This window comes from Lithobates pipiens, unplaced genomic scaffold, assembly GCF_037356315.1.
Source record: "Lithobates pipiens isolate NorthernLeopardFrog02 unplaced genomic scaffold, aLitPip1_a1.2 Scaffold_27, whole genome shotgun sequence".
Lineage (NCBI taxonomy): Eukaryota > Metazoa > Chordata > Amphibia > Anura > Ranidae > Lithobates > Lithobates pipiens.
The window spans coordinates 4,271,302-4,289,596 of NW_027507788.1; the positions used below are offsets into that span (position 1 = coordinate 4,271,302).

An 18,295-nucleotide genomic window follows, 5' to 3' on the forward strand; every position below is an offset into this window, starting at 1 on the left:
TTCTCTCTCCTGCCTCTGAGTGAGTACACTAAGGCAAATCAGGGTTCTCAGAGCACCCCTTACATCAGAGTTCCCCTTTACACCAGAGGCCGCAGTGTTCCCCCTTACATCAGAGTCTTCTTCATACATCAGAGTCCTCTCCGTACATCAGAGTTCTCAGTGTTCCCCCTTACATCAGAGTCTTCTTCATACATCAGAGTCTTCTCCGTACATCAGAGTTCTCAGTGTTCCCCCTTACATCAGAGTCTTCTTCATACATCAGAGTCTTCTCCGTACATCAGAGTTCTCAGTGTCCCCCCTTACATCAGAGTCTTCTTCATACATCAGAGTCCTCTCCGTACATCAGAGTTCTCAGTGTCCCCCCTTACATCAGAGTCTTCTTCATACATCAGAGTCCTCTCCGTACATCAGAGTTCTCAGTGTTCCCCCTTACATCAGAGTCTTCTCCATACATCAGAGTTCTCAGTGTTCCCCCTTACATCAGAGTCTTCTTCATACATCAGAGTCCTCTCCGTACATCAGAGTTCTCAGTGTTCCCCCTTACATCAGAGTCTTCTCCGTACATCAGAGTTCTCAGTGTCCCCCCTTACATCAGAATCTTCTTCATACATCAGAGTCCTCTCCGTACATCAGAGTTCTCAGTGTTCCCCCTTACATCAGAGTCTTCTTCATACATCAGAGTCCTCTCCGTACATCAGAGTTCTCAGTGTTCCCCCTTACATCAGAGTCTTCTCCGTACATCAGAGTTCTCAGTGTTCCCCCTTACATCAGAGTCTTCTCCATACATCAGAGTTCTCAGTGTTCCCCCTTACATCAGAGTCTTCTCTGTGCATCAGAGCTCTCAGTGTTCCCCCTTAAATCAGGGTTCCCAGAGCATCCCTTATGTTAGATTCCCCAGAGTTCTCCCTTACATCAGAGTCTGCAGAGTCCCCCCTTACAGTGAAAGGGAACTCTGCGAGATCAGATGTAAAAGGGGGACTCTGTGGACTCTGATGCAAAAGGGGAACTCTGTGGACTCTGATGTAAAGGGGGACTCTGTGGACTCTGATGTAAAGGGGGTCTCTTGTTATTAACTTCATATGATTAGAAATGTTATTTAATAGCAAAATATATCTATAGTTTATGCTATAAAAAAAAAATTGGCGTGCGCCGCTAAAGTGTTTTGGGTTTCCTTGGCAACAGCCGAGGCACAGCAAAACCCCCCACTTTGCGCCTGGTAGGAGAAAGGGTGCAGTGCCAGAGAACGGAAGACGGGTCTTTTTAAAAATCTGAATCCCCAACAAGTGACTGGGGAGTTGGATTTTGGAATTTTCTGCACCCCCAAAGTCCTGGTGCCCTATGAGGCAGCCTTACGCTGGCCCCGATTGGAGGCTGAGCAGGACGTCTGTGCTTGTTCCTCAGGCCCGCCATATACATTGCATGGGAGGTTTTCCTCTAAAAAAATAAAAATAAAAAAAGAAGAGAGTTGCAGAAGTAAAGCCTGACTACCAATGTGCTGATTAAAAAGAGAGAGAAGTGGAGAGGAGTCACGTGACTCTCCACAGCTTAACTAATAAGCAGACAGCTGAGATGGGCCCGCAGTCTCCTGGTTGGTGTGAGATTAGGAATCATTGTATGAAAGTATCCGAAATAAATCAGAGATGAGCATCGCGTCCCGGATAATGGAGATGAGGTTTCCTCTATTATTGTTTAATAAGCGAATGAGACCGGAATATAATAGTCATGTGAGTCTCCTCTCCATGGGGGGGGGGAGGGGATGTGTGTGATATCCATGGTGCTATCGGGGGTCCGACTTCCCAGCACCGAGAAAACGCATCCAGAGATTATCATTCCCTTGATTAAATTGTTTCATGTTAATCCCCTGTGTGGCCCTTGGGTGACCCCTCCCCCCCTCCTCTCCGTCCCGGATACACAAATTCCATCTTTCTGCAAAATTACCGTTTTAAGAAAATTTCCAGAGGGAAGCTTAACATTTCCCACCAATCAGCTGCAGCATTCTGACCACTGACAGGTAACGCCAATAACATCTCCTTACAATGGCACTTGTAAGTGGGTGGGGTATATTAGGCAGCAAGTGAACATGTTGTCCCTGAAGTTGATCTGTTAAAAAGCAGAAGAAATGGAGAAGTGTAAGGATGGGGGCAATTATGACAAGGACCAAATTGTGAGGTCTAGACGCCGGGAGTCAGAGGAACTCCAAAACTGCAGCTCTTGTGGGATGTTACCGGTCTGCAGGGGTCAGGACCGACCAAAAGTGGTACAAGGAAGGAAAACCGGCCAACTGGTGACAGGGTCATGGGTGGCTAAGGCTCTTCGATGGAGGGGGGGGAGGGAGGGAAGGCTCATTGATGGGTTTGAGGAGGGAAAGCTCATTGATGGAGGTGGAGAGGGAAGGCTCATTGATGGAGGTGGGGGAGGGAAGGCTCATTGATGGAGGTGGGGGAGGGAAGGCTCATTGATGGGGGGGGGGAGGGAAGGCTCATTGATGGGGGGGGGAGGGAAGGCTCATTGATGGAGGTGGGGAGGGAAGGCTCATTGATGGGGGGGGGGGAGGGAAGGCTCATTGATGGAGGTGGGGGAGGGAAGGCTCATTGATGGGGGGGGGAGGGAAGGCTCATTGATGGAGGTGGGGAGGGAAGGCTCATTGATGGAGGTGGGCAGGGAAGGCTCATTGATGGAGGTGGGGGAGGGAAGGCTCATTGATGGGGGGGGGAGGGAAGGCTCATTGATGGAGGTGGGGGAGGGAAGGCTCATTGATGGAGGTGGGGGAGGGAAGGCTCATTGATGGAGGTGGGGGAGGGAAGGCTCATTGATGGAGGTGGGGAGGGAAGGCTCATTGATGGAGGTGGGGAGGGAAGGCTCATTGATGGAAATGGGGAGGGGAGGCTCGTTGATGAAGGTGAGAAGGCTCATTGATGGGGGAGGGAAGGCTCAGTGATGGAGGTGGGGGGGAAGGCTCATTGATGGAGGTGGGGGAGGGAAGGCTCAGTGATGGAGGTGGGAGGGAAGGCTCATTGATGGAGGTGGGGGAAGGAAGGCTCATTGATGGAGGTGGGGGAGGGAAGGCTCATTGATGGAGGTGGGAGAGGGAAGGCTCATTGATGGAGGTGGGGAGGGAAGGCTCATTGATGGAGGTGGGGGGGGAAGGCTCATTGATGGAAATGGGGAGGCTCGTTGATGAAGGTGAGAAGGCTCATTGATGGGGGAGGGAAGGCTCAGTGATGGAGGTGGGGGGGAAGGCTCATTGATGGAGGTGGGGGGAAGGCTCATTGATGGAGGTGGGGGGGAGGGAAGGCTCATTGATGGAGGTGGGGAGTGAAGGCTCATTGATGGAGGTGGGGAGGGAAGGCTCATTGATGGAGGTGGGGAGGGAAGGCTCATTAATGGAGGTGGGGGAGGGCAGGCTCATTGATGGAGGTGGGGGAGGGAAGGCTCAGTGATGGAGGTGGGAGGGAAGGCTCATTGATGGAGGTGGGGGAGGGAAGGCTCATTGGTGGAGGTGGTGGGGGGAGGCTCATTGATGGAGGTGGGGGAGGGAAGGCTAATTGATGGAGGTGGGGAGGGAAGGCTCATTGATGGAAATGGGGAGGGGAGGCTCGTTGATGAAGGTGAGAAGGCTCATTGATGGGGGAGGGAAGGCTCAGTGATGGAGGTGGGGGGGAAGGCTCATTGATGGAGGTGGGGGAGGGAAGGCTCATTGATGGGGGGGGGAGGGAAGGCTCATTGATGGAGGTGGGGGAGGGAAGGCTCATTGATGGGGGGGGGGAGGGAAGGCTCATTGATGGAGGTGGGGGAGGGAAGGCTCATTGATGGAGGTGGGGGAGGGAAGGCTCATTGATGGAGGTGGGGGAGGGAAGGCTCATTGATGGAGGTGGGGAGGGAAGGCTCATTGATGGAGGTGGGGAGGGAAGGCTAATTGATGGAGGTGGGGAGGGAAGGCTCATTGATGGAAATGGGGAGGGGAGGCTCGTTGATGAAGGTGAGAAGGCTCATTGATGGGGGAGGGAAGGCTCAGTGATGGAGGTGGGGGGGAAGGCTCATTGATGGAGGTGGGGGAGGGAAGGCTCAGTGATGGAGGTGGGAGGGAAGGCTGTTTGATGGAGGTGGGGGAGGGAAGGCTCATTGATGGAGGTGGGAGAGGGAAGGCTCATTGATGGAGGTGGGGAGGGAAGGCTCATTGATGGAGGTGGGGGAGGGAAGGCTCATTGATGGAGGTGGGGAGGGAAGGCTCAGTGATGGAGGTGGGAAGGCTCATTGATGGAGGTGGGGGAGGGAAGGCTCATTGATGGAGGTGGGAAAGCTCATTGATGGAGGTGGGGAGAGAAGGCTCATTGATGGAAGTGGGGAGGGGAAGGCTCATTGATGGAGGTGGGGAGGGAAGGCTCATTGATGGAGGTGGGGAGGGAAGGCTCATTGATGGAAGTGGGGAGGGAAGGCTCATTGATGGAGGTGGGGAGGGAAGGCTCATTGATGGAGGTGGGGAGGGGAGGCTCATTGATGGAGGTGGGGGGGGGGGCTCATTGATGGAAGTGGGGAGGGGAGGCTCATTGATGGAGGTGGGGGAGGGAAGGCTCATTGATGGAGGTGGGGAGGGAAGGCTCAGTGATGGAGGTGGGAAGGCTCATTGATGGAGGTGGGGGAGGGAAGGCTCATTGATGGAGGTGGGAAAGCTCATTGATGGAGGTGGGGAGAGAAGGCTCATTGATGGAAGTGGGGAGGGGAAGGCTCATTGATGGAGGTGGGGAGGGAAGGCTCATTGATGGAAGTGGGGAGGGGAGGCTCATTGATGGAGGTGGGGAGGGAAGGCTCATTGATGGAGGTGGGGAGGGGAGGCTCATTGATGGAGGTGGGGGAGGGAAGGCTCATCAATGGGGGTTGGGGAGGCGTATGCTTATCTGGTGAAGAGATGGCACCAGGATGCAGTATGGTAAGCCCAATCCATGGAGGCACCAACTCTCATATTACAGGACTTAAAGGATCCGCTACTGACAGCACAGTGCCAGATACCACAACCTACCTTCAGAGGTCTAATGGAGTCTAAGCCTCAAGTTCTCCTAGAAATATTGCCAGGCTATTGAGAGTCCTCAGAGACAGAAGGGAAGAAAATCTCACCGAAACCAAAGACACGGAAAATAATCACACAAAGGCCAGAAAATTATATTTAATAATAGAATCTCAAACACAAGAGCCCAGAACCCCCATGCATAGACCAGTTCCCACATTCCTGCAAGTGATTTCCCAACCCAAATTCCCCAATACAGCACAAAATATACCACACACCACGTACTGCTACCACGTGGCTGGTTACATTCTCACAGAGAAGACGGGCAGAGCTGGGCATGACTGGGGCACAACCAGCCCCTCTCCACCCCACGCAGACTGACCACCACCCTTCCATTAATATGAAGGAGATGCGCAAGGCTCACACACACACACACACACACACACACACACTCACGAGGCTGGAAGACCACCATATATACACACGTAGATGACGCTACGTCACTAGAGACGGCAGAATGGACTACCATGAGCACAACGGGGGGCGGAGAACCATGCGAAGAGCACGATGCCAGTAGACCGCTGAGATGATGAAATATAGAAGACGAGCAAAGAGACATATGTCTACTCAACGATCGCCGCCCGGCCTCCTCATCAAGAGCTCCGTCTGGAAAACCTCGTTCACAATGCCGACATTTAAGCCTGGTCTGTTTTGTGACAACTTCGTCCTCAAAGATGCCCCAACCCCGTGTCCTTCGTCCTCAAAGATGCCCCAACCCCGTGTCCTTCGTCCTCAAAGATGCCCCAACCCCGTGTCCTTCGTCCTCAAAGATGCCCCAACCCCGTGTCCTTCTGTGAAATGTATAGCTGTGCCCACCCTACGCTCCATGGAATCCTGACTTCAATGGCTGTAGAACACATCTGACACCTTTGCCCACTGTCTAGACAAGCTGGTCATGAAAGACCCAACTTGTATCTCCTATTTGTTCATCCAACAGGCCAGTCTGTGGCCACAAATCTACTCCAGATAGTTAGGAGAACCGAACCCTACGAGACCTATATCAATTCCGTGCCACCCTACCTGACTTATCTGTTCCTTTCTACTCAAAGCCATCTAGGTCCATGTTGGTGGGCCTCTTGCGGAAACACCAATGTTCTCATTTGACAGGCGCATTTGCCCTTCTCGTTGGATTAGTCAACCATGACATCCAAGAATGCCTTATCTGAGGACCCTAGCAGTCCCCTGAGTGGTGGCAGCACCATCCTGACCTTGCTCTACATCTGTGGTGTCCAAACTGTTGTCCGGAGGCTGGATGTGGCCCCTTGCTTGCCTTTATATGGCCCTTTGGGCCCCATGCTATCCACTGACACCAATGATGGGGCACCATTCTTCCCACAGACACCAATGACGGGGCACCTTTCCCCCCACAGATACTAAATGATGGGGCACCATTCCTCCCATTAACACCAACAGAGGTAGCACCATTCCTCCCATAGACACCAATAACGGGGCACCAATCCTACTTTGAATATCTATAATAAGGCACCATGCCTTCCACTGATGATAGGCACCCTTCTTCCCACAGACACCAATTATGGGTCACCATTTTTCCCACAGATACCAATGATGGGGTACCATTCCTCCCACAGACACCAATGATGGGCCACCTTTCTTCCCACAGACACCAATGATGGGTCACCATTCCTCCCACAGATACCAATGACGGGGTACTTTTCCTCCCATAGACACCAATGATGGGGCACTATTCCTCCCACAGATACTAAATGATGGGGCACCATTCCTCCTGCTGACACCAATAGAGGTGGCACCATTCCTCCCATAGACACCAATAATGGGGCACCAATCCTACCTTGAATATCTATAATAAGGCACCATGCCTTCCACTGATGATGGGCACCCTTCTTCCCACAGACACCAATTATTGGTCACCATTCCTCCCACAGATACCAATGATGGGGTACCATTCCTCCCACAGATACCAATGATGGGGTACCATTCCTCCCACAGATACCAATGATGGGGCACCTTTCTTCCCCCAGACACCAATTATGGGTCACCATTCCTCCCACAGATACTAATGATGGGGTACCATTCCTCCCACGGACACCAATGATGGGTCACCATTCCTCCCACAGATACCAATGACGGGGTACTTTTCCTCCCATAGACACCAATGATGGGGCACTATTCCTCCCACAGATACTAAATGATGGGGCACCATTCCTCCTGCTGACACCAATAGAGGTGGCACCATTCCTCCCATAGACACCAATAATGGGGCACCAATCCTACCTTGAATATCTATAATAAGGCACCATGCCTTACACTGATGATGGGGAACCTTTCTTCCCACAGACACCAATTATGAGTCACCATTCCTCCCACAGACACCAATGATGGGGCACCTTTCTTCCCACAGACACCAATTATGGGGTACCATACCTCCCACAGATACCAATGACGGGGTACTTTTCCTCCCATAGACACCAATGATGGGGCACTATTCCTCCCACAGATACTAAATGATGGGGCACCATTCCTCCTGCTGACACCAATAGAGGTGGCACCATTCCTCCCATAGACACCAATAATGGGGCACCAATCCTACCTTGAATATCTATAATAAGGCACCATGCCTTCCACTGATGATGGGCACCCTTCTTCCCACAGACACCAATTATTGGTCACCATTCCTCCCACAGATACCAATGATGGGGTACCATTCCTCCCACAGATACCAATGATGAGGTACCATTCCTCCCACAGATACCAATGATGGGGCACCTTTCTTCCCCCAGACACCAATTATGGGTCACCATTCCTCCCACAGATACTAATGATGGGGTACCATTCCTCCCACGGACACCAATGATGGGTCACCATTCCTCCCACAGATACCAATGACGGGGTACTTTTCCTCCCATAGACACCAATGATGGGGCACTATTCCTCCCACAGATACTAAATGATGGGGCACCATTCCTCCTGCTGACACCAATAGAGGTGGCACCATTCCTCCCATAGACACCGATAATGGGGCACCAATCCTACCTTGAATATCTATAATAAGGCACCATGCCTTCCACTGATGTCAACACTTTTTCTTCGATTGAAACCAATGATGGGGCACTATTCCTTCCACTGACACCAATGATGGGAAACTATTTCTCCCACTGACACCAATGATGGGGCACTATTCCTTCCACTGACACCAATGATGGGACACTATTCCTCCCACTGATACCAATGATGGGGCACTATTCCTCCCACGGACACCAATGATGGGGCACTATTCCTTCCACTGAAACCAATGATGGGGCACCATTCCTCCCACTGACACCAATAATGGGGCACTATTCGTCCCACTGACACCAATAATGGGGCACTATTCCTCCCACTGACACCAATGATGGGGCACTATTCCTTTCACTGAAACCATGAATGGGGCACTATTCCTTCCACTGACACCAATGATGGGGCACTATTCCCTCCACTGATACCAATGATGGGGCACTATTCCTCCCACTGACACCAATGAGTGGGCACTATTTCTTCCACTGAAACCAATGATGGGGCACTATTTCTTCCACTGAAACCAATGATGGGGCACTATTCCTCCCACTGACACCAATGATGGGGCACTATTCCTCCCACTGACACCAATGATGGGGCACTGTCCGCTGTCTCCGACGCTTTGGCGTTTTCTAATCCCACTAGCCACTAGTCTGCCCCTCTAAGGCCTCAAGGACAGTAAACTGGCCCTTTGTCCAGAAAGATTGGTGACCCCTGGTCTACACCAACATTAGTCTTCCTTTCATTCATGCCATCCTAGGTTGGAACGAATGAATGTACCCGGGTTTTACATTTTCATGGGCTAATTAGTGACTCCTTACTGGGCGCTCACCTTTATTTGCCTCGACTGAAGTCGGGACTAGAAAAGAAATCGGAAGCATTTGAGGAGGAAACTCATAACTTTGATGACCCTTCCATAAGTCCTGCTCGGACCGCAGTTTTCCCCACCTTTGATCCTGCCACCCACTGGCCACCTTGGTCCTTCACCGGGGGGTGCAGAAACCAGGCCCTAGAAAGGCAGCCCTCCCTAACTGCTCCCCCTGCTGGCCGCACAATACATTCAGCGCCAACATGCAAAGACGTCACTTCAGACCAACCAACACTGAGAGAACAGATAAACGTCTTCACGGGAAACAGCCATACCACAACACACAACGTTTCTGCGCCACGTCCTTCACTGCTTCTGCTACATACTGCTGGGGTTGTAGCACAGGACGTTGAACTGTAGGTTCTCGTCCCAGTGCCGGAGCAAAACGAAGAGCTGCTGAGCGGCGGACTTGACCGTGGCCAGGGTGCGTCCCTCTGGGATCCGCTGCTTGGACAACCACCTATCGGCTTTGGCGGCTAGAAGCTCCCACTCCGTGAAATAAGAGGCGGAGTTATTCTCCATCCAGGCCAGAGCCACGGCGGTGGCCCAGATCATGCTTTCTGGGTGAGACTTGCGTTGCTCCTCGATGCTCTCCATCCACGACTGCACCTCGGTGCCATCGGACTCCGACCCCAAACCGCTATCGGTGTGGATGGAGGAGGTGTCCTGTACACTGTCAGGAGAGGAGAACCGGCGGATTGGGAGGACCGGGAGGGACAGTTCATTGTCCATCTTCGAAGAGCGAGAAGGACTCTCTAGGCCACTGCTTGATAAATGCCGCGTTCGGGTTTGTTGGCTCACATCCTCTCCGAACCCGTTCACCGTGGCATGGAAGTCATCTGCCGGCGCCAACAACTGGCATGTGCCCGCAGGAAGGCTGGTGTCCTTTCGGGATGGAGAGCTGTGAGACATCGGACTGAGAGCAGCGCGGTGGCTGCCGAAAGGGGAGGTCCACTTGAGTTTGTCCATTGGGATATTTGTAGCGTCGGCGAAGGTCTGGTTGAGCAGGAAGCCCCCACAAGCCAACTGCAGAGAGACCTGAGAGGGAAATATCATCATTAGTTCAACCAGTAGAGGTGCCAAGAAAAAATAAAGACCCTCCATATGTGGTCTTAGGATACCGTAGTAAATAAAAGGGATGGGAAGGAAGAATGAAACAAGGAGGGAATCATTATCTATACCAGTGGTCTCCAAACTGCGACCCGGGGGCCAGATGTGGCCCTTAGCTTTCCTTTATCTGGCCCTTGGAGCATTGTTCCTTCTACTGATACAAAGCAACATTCCTTCCATTGGCACCAATGATGGGGCACTATTCCTCCCACTGATACCAATGATGGGGCACTAATCCTCCCACTGACACCAATGATGGGGCACTATTCCTCCCACTGACACCAATGATGGGGCACTATTCCGCCCACTGACACCAATGATGGGACACTATTCCTCCCACTGACACCAATGATGGGGCACTATTCCTCCCACTGACACCAATGATGGGACACTATTCCTCCCACTGACACCAATGATGGGGCACTATTCCTCCCACTGATACCAATGATGGGGCACTATCCCTCCCACTGACACCAATGATGGGGCACTATTCCTCCCACTGATACCAATGATGGGCACTATTCCCCCCACTGACACAAATGATGGGGCACTATTCCTCCCACTGACACCAATGATGGGGCACTATTCCTCCCACTGATACCAATGATGGGGCACTATTCCTCCCACTGACACCAATGATGGGGCACTATTCCTCCCACTGACACTAATGATGGGGCACTATTCCTCCCACTGACACCAATGATGGGGCACTATTCCTCCCACTGATACCAATGATGGGACACTATTCCTTCTACTGACACCAATGATGGGGCACTATTCCTCCCACTGACACCAATGATGGGGCACTATTCCTCCCACTGATACCAATGATGGGACACTATTCCTCCCACTGATACCAATGATGGGGAACTATTCCTCCCACTGATACCAATGATGGGGCACTATTCCTCCCACTGACACCAATGATGGGACACTATTCCTTCCACTGATACCAATGATGGGACACTATTCCTCCCACTGACACCAATGATGGGGCACTATTCCTCCCACTGACACCAATGATGGGGCACTATTCCTCCCACTGACACCAATGATGGGGCACTATTCCTCCCACTGATACCAATGATGGGGCACTATTCCTCCCACTGACACTAATGATGGGGCACTATTCCGCCCACTGACACCAATGATGGGGCACTATTCCTCCCACTGACACCAATGATGGGGCACTATTCCTCCCACTGACACAAATGATGGGGCACTATTCCTCCCACTGATACCAATGATGGGGCACTATTCCTCCCACTGACACCAATGATGGGGCACTATTCCTCCCACTGACACCAATGATGGGGCACTATTCCTCCCACTGATACCAATGATGGGACACTATTCCTCCCACTGACACCAATGATGGGGCACTATTCCTCCCACTGACACCAATGATGGGGCACTATTCCTCCCACTGACACCAATGATGGGGCACTATTCCTCCCACTGACACCAATGATGGGGCACTATTCCTCCCACTGACACCAATGATGGGGCACTATTCCTCCCACTGACACCAATGATGGGACACTATTCCTCCCACTGACACTAATGATGGGGCACTATTCCTCCCACTGACACCAATGATGGGGCACTATTCCTCCCACTGACACCAATGATGGAGCACTATTCCCCCCACTGACACCAATGATGGAGCACTATTCCTCCCACTGATACCAATGATGGGGCACTATTCCTCCCACTGACACCAATGATGGGGCACTATTCCTTCCACTGATACCAATGATGGGACACTATTCCTCCCACTGACACCAATGATGGGGCACTATTCCTCCCACTGACACCAATGATGGGGCACTATTCCTCCCACTGACACCAATGATGGGGCACTATTCCTCCCACTGATACCAATGATGGGGCACTATTCCTCCCACTGACACCAATGATGGGGCACTATTCCTCCCACTGACACCAATGATGGGGCACTATTCCTCCCACTGACACCAATGATGGGGCACTATTCCTCCCACTGATACCAATGATGGGGCACTATTCCTCCTCCTACAGACCATAGGCACCATTTAATTTTCTTACTCTCTCTGACCCCCAAGCCCGAGGTGTTGTTTGATCCCACCAACACTCAGACATTTTCAACTCCTTCTGGCCGCACTCCGCCCCCCCCCCCCTAAAATCTGAAGGACAGTAATCTGGCCCTTTGTTAAGAAGGTTTGGAGACGTCTAATCTATACCGAGCTACAGATGAAAGAGCTTCTCAAAGCCTTCCAAAGAAACTGATCCGGAGATTTGGCATCAAATCTGTAACTTTTATACAGGCAAAAAGAGCTTCACCCGGGACAAATGCCTCCCTTGCCCGCGCCCCGGCCCCGCCCCCGAGGAGCGCCCAGCTCTACGTCGGCCATTGTGAAGGAATAAGCCGTAAGCCAGCTGACAGTTTTACATTGGCGCAGCCTGACTGTTCACCTTACCAGAGGTAAATAATCAATGTTCTTCTCGCTCTCGCTCTCCTCGCTGCCTTTCCCTGGAGATTTAATCATAAATCCCTTCGCCGCGCGGGTCAGGAGCCGGGTCTTGTTCAGAGACAGCCTGTAAAGACAGAGGAGATGAGGGATTTGCTTGGGGGGGGGGAGGGGGGGTGAGCTGTCACTTATCGCCGATGAACCGTCTTACCTGGCAGCAAAGAGACTTTCTATGGACCTCTGAGAATGGGAGGAGGAGACGGAAGGACTGCGTTGGGCACCTACGGGAACGAAGAATGAAGAACACTCAGTTCTCCGCCAATAGAAAAAAAAATTATTCAGCAAGCTTTTCAGTGTGCAGCCAAATGAAGATGCGGGTGACAGACCGTGTAATTCAAAACAAAGCTGGGACCTTTTCCTCCAACGCGTTTCACCAAGAACCGGGCTTTAGTTTGATGTATCGTTAAAGGCAGCCCCATTACGAGGCTTTCTTTTACTGGCCCAGAACAATAAAACTTGTATTTTAAAGGAGTGCCACCAGCTTCTTCATATTCTAATTTACTGTTAGTTTGAGGTGAAGATGAGCCCCAATTTTGCCCCCAGTCAGCCTGCCAGGGGCCAGATCTGAACCTGCAACCTCTGCTGCGTCTGCCGGTATCTAGACATGTGCAATTCGTTTAGTTCGAAATTCGTTAACTCCGAATTTCAGAATTTTTAAATTTCAGAATTTCAAAATTTCAGAATTTACGAATTTACGAAATTACGAATTTTCGATTTTCCAATTTTCGGATTTCTGAATTTCCAAATTTTTTTAATTTCTGAATTTCCAATTTTCAGATTTCCGAATTTCTGTATTTTTAAATTTCTAAATTTCAGAATTTACGAATTTTCGAATTTCCAATTTTCGTATTTCCGAATTTTCAAATTTCGGATTTCCGAATTTCGAAATTTCGGAAATTCGAAAATCAGTAAAAAAGAAAGAAAATCTGTTTAATTCTAAATAATAACTATTAAATTACAGGTATTGGAATTCCCTTTCAAATCTGTCTGTTAGTGAACGTAACGAATATGAATTTATCCGAAGTTACGAATTAAATTATCTGAAATAACGAATGCCTCATCTAACCAAATGTTCCATTAATAATGATCTAATAATAATAATAATAAAACCTTTTTATTATTATTGATTATTAATAATTATTAATTTGTTCCATTCCATTTGTTACTTCAGATAATTCGTAACTTCGGATAAGTTCGTACTCGTTAATTTAATAGTTAGTTATTAATTAAACTGATTTTCTTTCTTTTTTTCAGATTTTCACATTTATGGACTTTCAAATCTTTGAATTCCCGAATTCCGAAAATTCGGAAATTCATAGTTCCGAAAATCCCAAAATTCGGAATTCTGAAAATCTGAAATTCGGAAATCCTAAATTTGGAAATTTGTAAATCCAAAAATTCGAAATACGGAAAATCAAAAATTTTTGGAAATTCGGAAATCCGAAAATTCAAAATTCGGAAAAAACGAAATGTGAAAATTCCCAAAAATTCCTGAATTTTAGATTTTCAGAAAAAATCTAAATAACTAATGAAATGAAAATGAACTAATTTTTTCTCAGAGCACATGTCTAGCGGTATCTCCTCTTGCTGAGCCACCTGAGATGCTGGGCAGCACCCTGCCTGATTACTTAGCCAACCTTGCCTTGTGTCTTGTTTCTCTTGAACCTTGAACTCTTTGCTCCTCCCATAAACTTCCTTTTTAAGCCATGCCATTGTACTTCCTGTTTGCCAGATTATTGTGCTCCCTCCAGCCAGATATTTTTTTTTTTATATTATTATTAATTTATTGTTTTTAAGGTTGAACTGGACGGACTTGTGTCTTTTGTCAACCTAACTATGTAACCTCTCGCTCCTGCTGCCACCCGTATCTTTGCTGCCACTCATTACCAACCTTTGGTATGTTCCTTGACTACGCTTCTGCTTGATCCCAAACTGAAACCACTCATTACTGACCTTTGGCTTGTTTACTGACTGTGTTTCTGCTATATCTGCTTCTGGACCCCGGGCTTACTCACCTCCTGGTGGGGCGATCCTGAGGACCATGACCTGGTACCAGCATGCAGCAAAACCCATCCCCACCATCAGGAGTTCTGGTGAATACCGGTTAGCGCTTGGACCCCGCACCTTGGATGAACCTACACCATCCGCCAGGGTGACCTGCTTGTATGCCTATCCTGCTGGCTGGTGGGAGCCTCTCTACTGCTATAGCTACTGGTCTCCGTGCCTAACACCTGACACAGCCAAATGGGGGTACATAAAGGACACATGAAACAACTTCTATTTTTTTTTTTATGCCTGTAAGCTTTTTACAGCACTTCTGAAAAGACCTGCGACTTCTTGTCACATGACTCTGAGCAGCCTTACTCTGAGTGCCCTAGAAAAGTAGTATAGAACCTGGGAACACTTATGCCCCATACACACGGTCGGAAATTCCGACGGAAAAACAGCCCGATCGGATTATGTTGTCGGAAATTCCGATCGTGTGTGGGCTCCATCTGACTTTTTCTGTAGGAATTTCCGCCGGAAAAAAGTTTGAGGGCTGGATCTAAATTTTCCCACAACAAAATCCGATCGGACTTTTTCCGATCGTGTAGTAGAGAATTTCCGACGCACAAAGTGCCACGCATGCTCAGAAAAAATATGGAGACGAAAGCTATTGGCTACTGGCCTCTACGTCGTCCCGTCGTACGTTTTGTACGCCACCTCGTTCCGGACGATCGGATTTTTTTTCCACATCTTGGTGCGACTGTGTGTATGCCAGACAAGTTTCGGCCGAAATCCGTTGGAAAAAATCCAATGGATTTTGTTGTCGGAATGTCCGACCCGTGTGTATGGGGCAGGAGATGCTATTTCACAATCTCACATTAGGGTCCTTCAGAAAAAAAAAAGTACCAGTTTAATTATTCTGAGATTGAAGGTGTTTTTTATGTCAGTCTTGCAGCCCTGAGGAAGGGGGAGATCTTTGGTTCCCTGAAATGCGTTGGCTGTTGGTTTCTCCTTTCTCTGGTCACTTGCTGCACTAATTAATTGCTTTTTGGACTATTGGATTGTTTGCCTCTTTTTTTTCTGGTTCAACTGTATATGGACTACTCAATTTGGGTGACCCCTATTTTTCGAGGGGCTCCTACTCCGTGTAGGGTCACAGAATCCCAAGATAGTTGGATCCACCGAGGACCTCAGTTTTGCTGGTGAAGGATTCATATTCAGCACCTCTCCCCCCCCACCTTGTCTAAGATAAGAAGGAAGTTAGAAAGGGTCACCTGCAGGGCTTTTTTTCAGCAGGAACGTGGGGGAACACAGTTCCGGCACCTCCAGCTCTGAATGTATGTAATGGCAAGGGGTGCTGGGGTGTACTGGAGGGTCTATGTATGCTGGCTGCTGGGGGGATCTATTGTTGTTGGAGGGGGTATATTTTTAGAGGGGGGGGGGTCTTTTTCTGCTGGGGAGGCCAGTTGTCTCTGGTGGGGGATCTAGTGTTGCTGGGGGACTATTATGCCACTGGGAGACAATCGTTGCTGGGAGACATCTACTGTTGAGGGAGGGGTCTATTTTTGCTAGCTGTTCAGAGTCTATTGTTGCTGGCTACAGGGGATCTATTTTACTTCCTATCATTAACAAATGACATAGAAAATTACTGATAAATAAAAACTGATACTCAGTTCTGTATCTATTGCTGAGAGGTGAGTAGGGGGTGGGACCAAGGAATGGTGCTCGGAGGTGGGTAGGGGGTGGAATCAAGGAATGGCGCTCAGAGGTGGGTAGGGGTGGAATCAAGAAATGGCGCTCAGAGGTGGGTAGGGGGTGGAACAAAGGAATGTTGCTCAGAGGTGAGTAGGGGGTGGAACCAAGGAATGGCGCTCAGAGGTGAGTAGGGGGTGGAACCAAGGAATGGTGCTGAGAGGTGAGTAGGGGGTGGAACCAAGGAATGGTGCTCGGAGGTGGGTAGGGGGTAGAACCAAGGAATGGTGCTTGGAGGTGGGCAGGGGGTGTAACCAAGGAACGTTGCTCAGGGGTGGGTAGGGGTTGTAACCAAGGAATGGTGCTCAGAGGTAGGTAGGGGGTGGAACCAAGGAATGGTGTTCAGAGGTGGGTAGGGGGTGGAATCAAGGAATGGTGCTCAGAGGTGGGTAGGGGTGGAACCAAGGAATGGTGCTCGGAGGTGGGTAGGGGGTAGAACCAAGGAATGGTGCTCGGAGGTGGGCAGGGGGTGTAACCAAGGAACGTTGCTCAGGGGTGGGTAGGGGTTGTAACCAAGGAATGGTGCTCAGAGGTGGGTAGGGGGTGGAATCAAGGAATGGCGCTCAGAGGTGGGTAGGGGTGGAACCAAGGAATGGTGCTCGGAGGTGGGTAGGGGGTGGAACCAAGGAATGGTGCTCAGAGGTGGGTAGGGGGTGTAACCAAGGAATGGTTCTCAGAAGTGAGTAGGGGGTGAAACCAAGGAATGGTGCTCAGAGGTGGGTAGGGGGTGGAACCATGGAATGGTGCTCAGAGGTGGGTAGGGGGTGGAACCAAGGAACAGTGCTCGGAGGTGGGTAGGGGGTGGAACCAAGGAATGGTGCTCAGAGGTGGGTATGGGTGGAACCAAGGAATGGTTCTTGGGGGTGGGTAGTGGGTGGACATAAGAGGATACTCGGAAGGAGGGAGTTCCTGCACCTATTCTCTGAGAAAAAAAGCCCTGGTCACCTGGCACAGTCCGTGTCTTCCCATTGTAGGACATACCTTGTGGAAAGCTGCATCGCTCCCATCCAGAGGAAACGGGGGTTGTGCAGGGTGAGGTCGCTGTCTCATCCACATCTACGGTGGAAGACAAACAAAGCCGGCTGTTTATTGCCCTTTGGATACAGTGATCGATCAATAAACCAAAGAAAAGAGAAAAGATACTAATGGAGTAGCAAAAAAAAAAAAAAAAGTATAACAAAGTCTATCATTTCATTCATGGTGAGATACAATAATAAACCTTTTTATACTTTCATGTCACTGCCTTTCTAGAACCCAGTAATGATTTACTAACTGCTAAAACCGCCAATCCCTACACTGGCCTCTGCTCAGCGTCTGCCAACCCTCTCCGCCAATCCCTACAATCCCTACACTGGCCTCTGCTCAGTGTCTCCCAACCCTCTCCGCCAATCCCTACACTGGCCTCTGCTCAGTGTCTGCCGCCCCTCTCCCCCAATCCCTACACTGGCCTCTGCTCAGTGTCTGCCACCCCTCTCCGCCAATCCCTACACTGGCCTCTACTCAGTGTCTGCCACCCCTCTCCGCCAATCCCTACAATCCCTACACTGGCCTCTGCTCAGTGTCTGCCACCCCTCTCCGCCAATCCCTACACTGGCCTCTACTCAGTGTCTGCCACCCCTCTCCGCCAATCCCTACAATCCCTACACTGGCCTCTGCTCAGTGTCTGCCACCCCTCTCCGCCAATCCCTACAATCCCTACACTGGCCTCTGCTCAGTGTCTGCCACCCCTCTCCGCCAATCCCTACACTGGCCTCTACTCAGTGTCTGCCACCCCTCTCCGCCAATCCCTACAATCCCTACACTGGCCTCTGCTCAGTGTCTGCCACCCCTCTCCACCAATCCCTACACTGGCCTCTGCTCAGTGTCTGCCACCCCTCTCCACCAATCCCTACAATCCCTACACTGGCCTCTGCTCAGTGTCTGCCACCCCTCTCCGCCAATCCCTACACTGGCCTCTGCTCAGTGTCTGCCACC

At 50.3% G+C, this 18,295-nt stretch overlaps 1 protein-coding gene across 1 annotated transcript in view; it reads right to left on the reverse strand.

Annotated features, from left to right (window-relative positions):
* Positions 1–5,146: 5,146 nt before the first annotated feature.
* Positions 5,147–18,295, reverse strand: part of VWA5B1 (von Willebrand factor A domain containing 5B1) — a 129,616-nt gene continuing 116,467 nt past the window's right edge. The window contains exons 19-22 of the mRNA XM_077456313.1: positions 17,303–17,377; positions 12,735–12,804; positions 12,533–12,650; positions 5,147–10,001 (exon numbers count right to left, since the gene is read on the reverse strand). Of these exons, the coding sequence (XP_077312439.1) occupies positions 9,282–10,001; positions 12,533–12,650; positions 12,735–12,804; positions 17,303–17,377 (983 nt within the window). The 3' untranslated portion in view covers positions 5,147–9,281. The remainder of the gene's footprint in view (positions 10,002–12,532; positions 12,651–12,734; positions 12,805–17,302; positions 17,378–18,295) is intronic.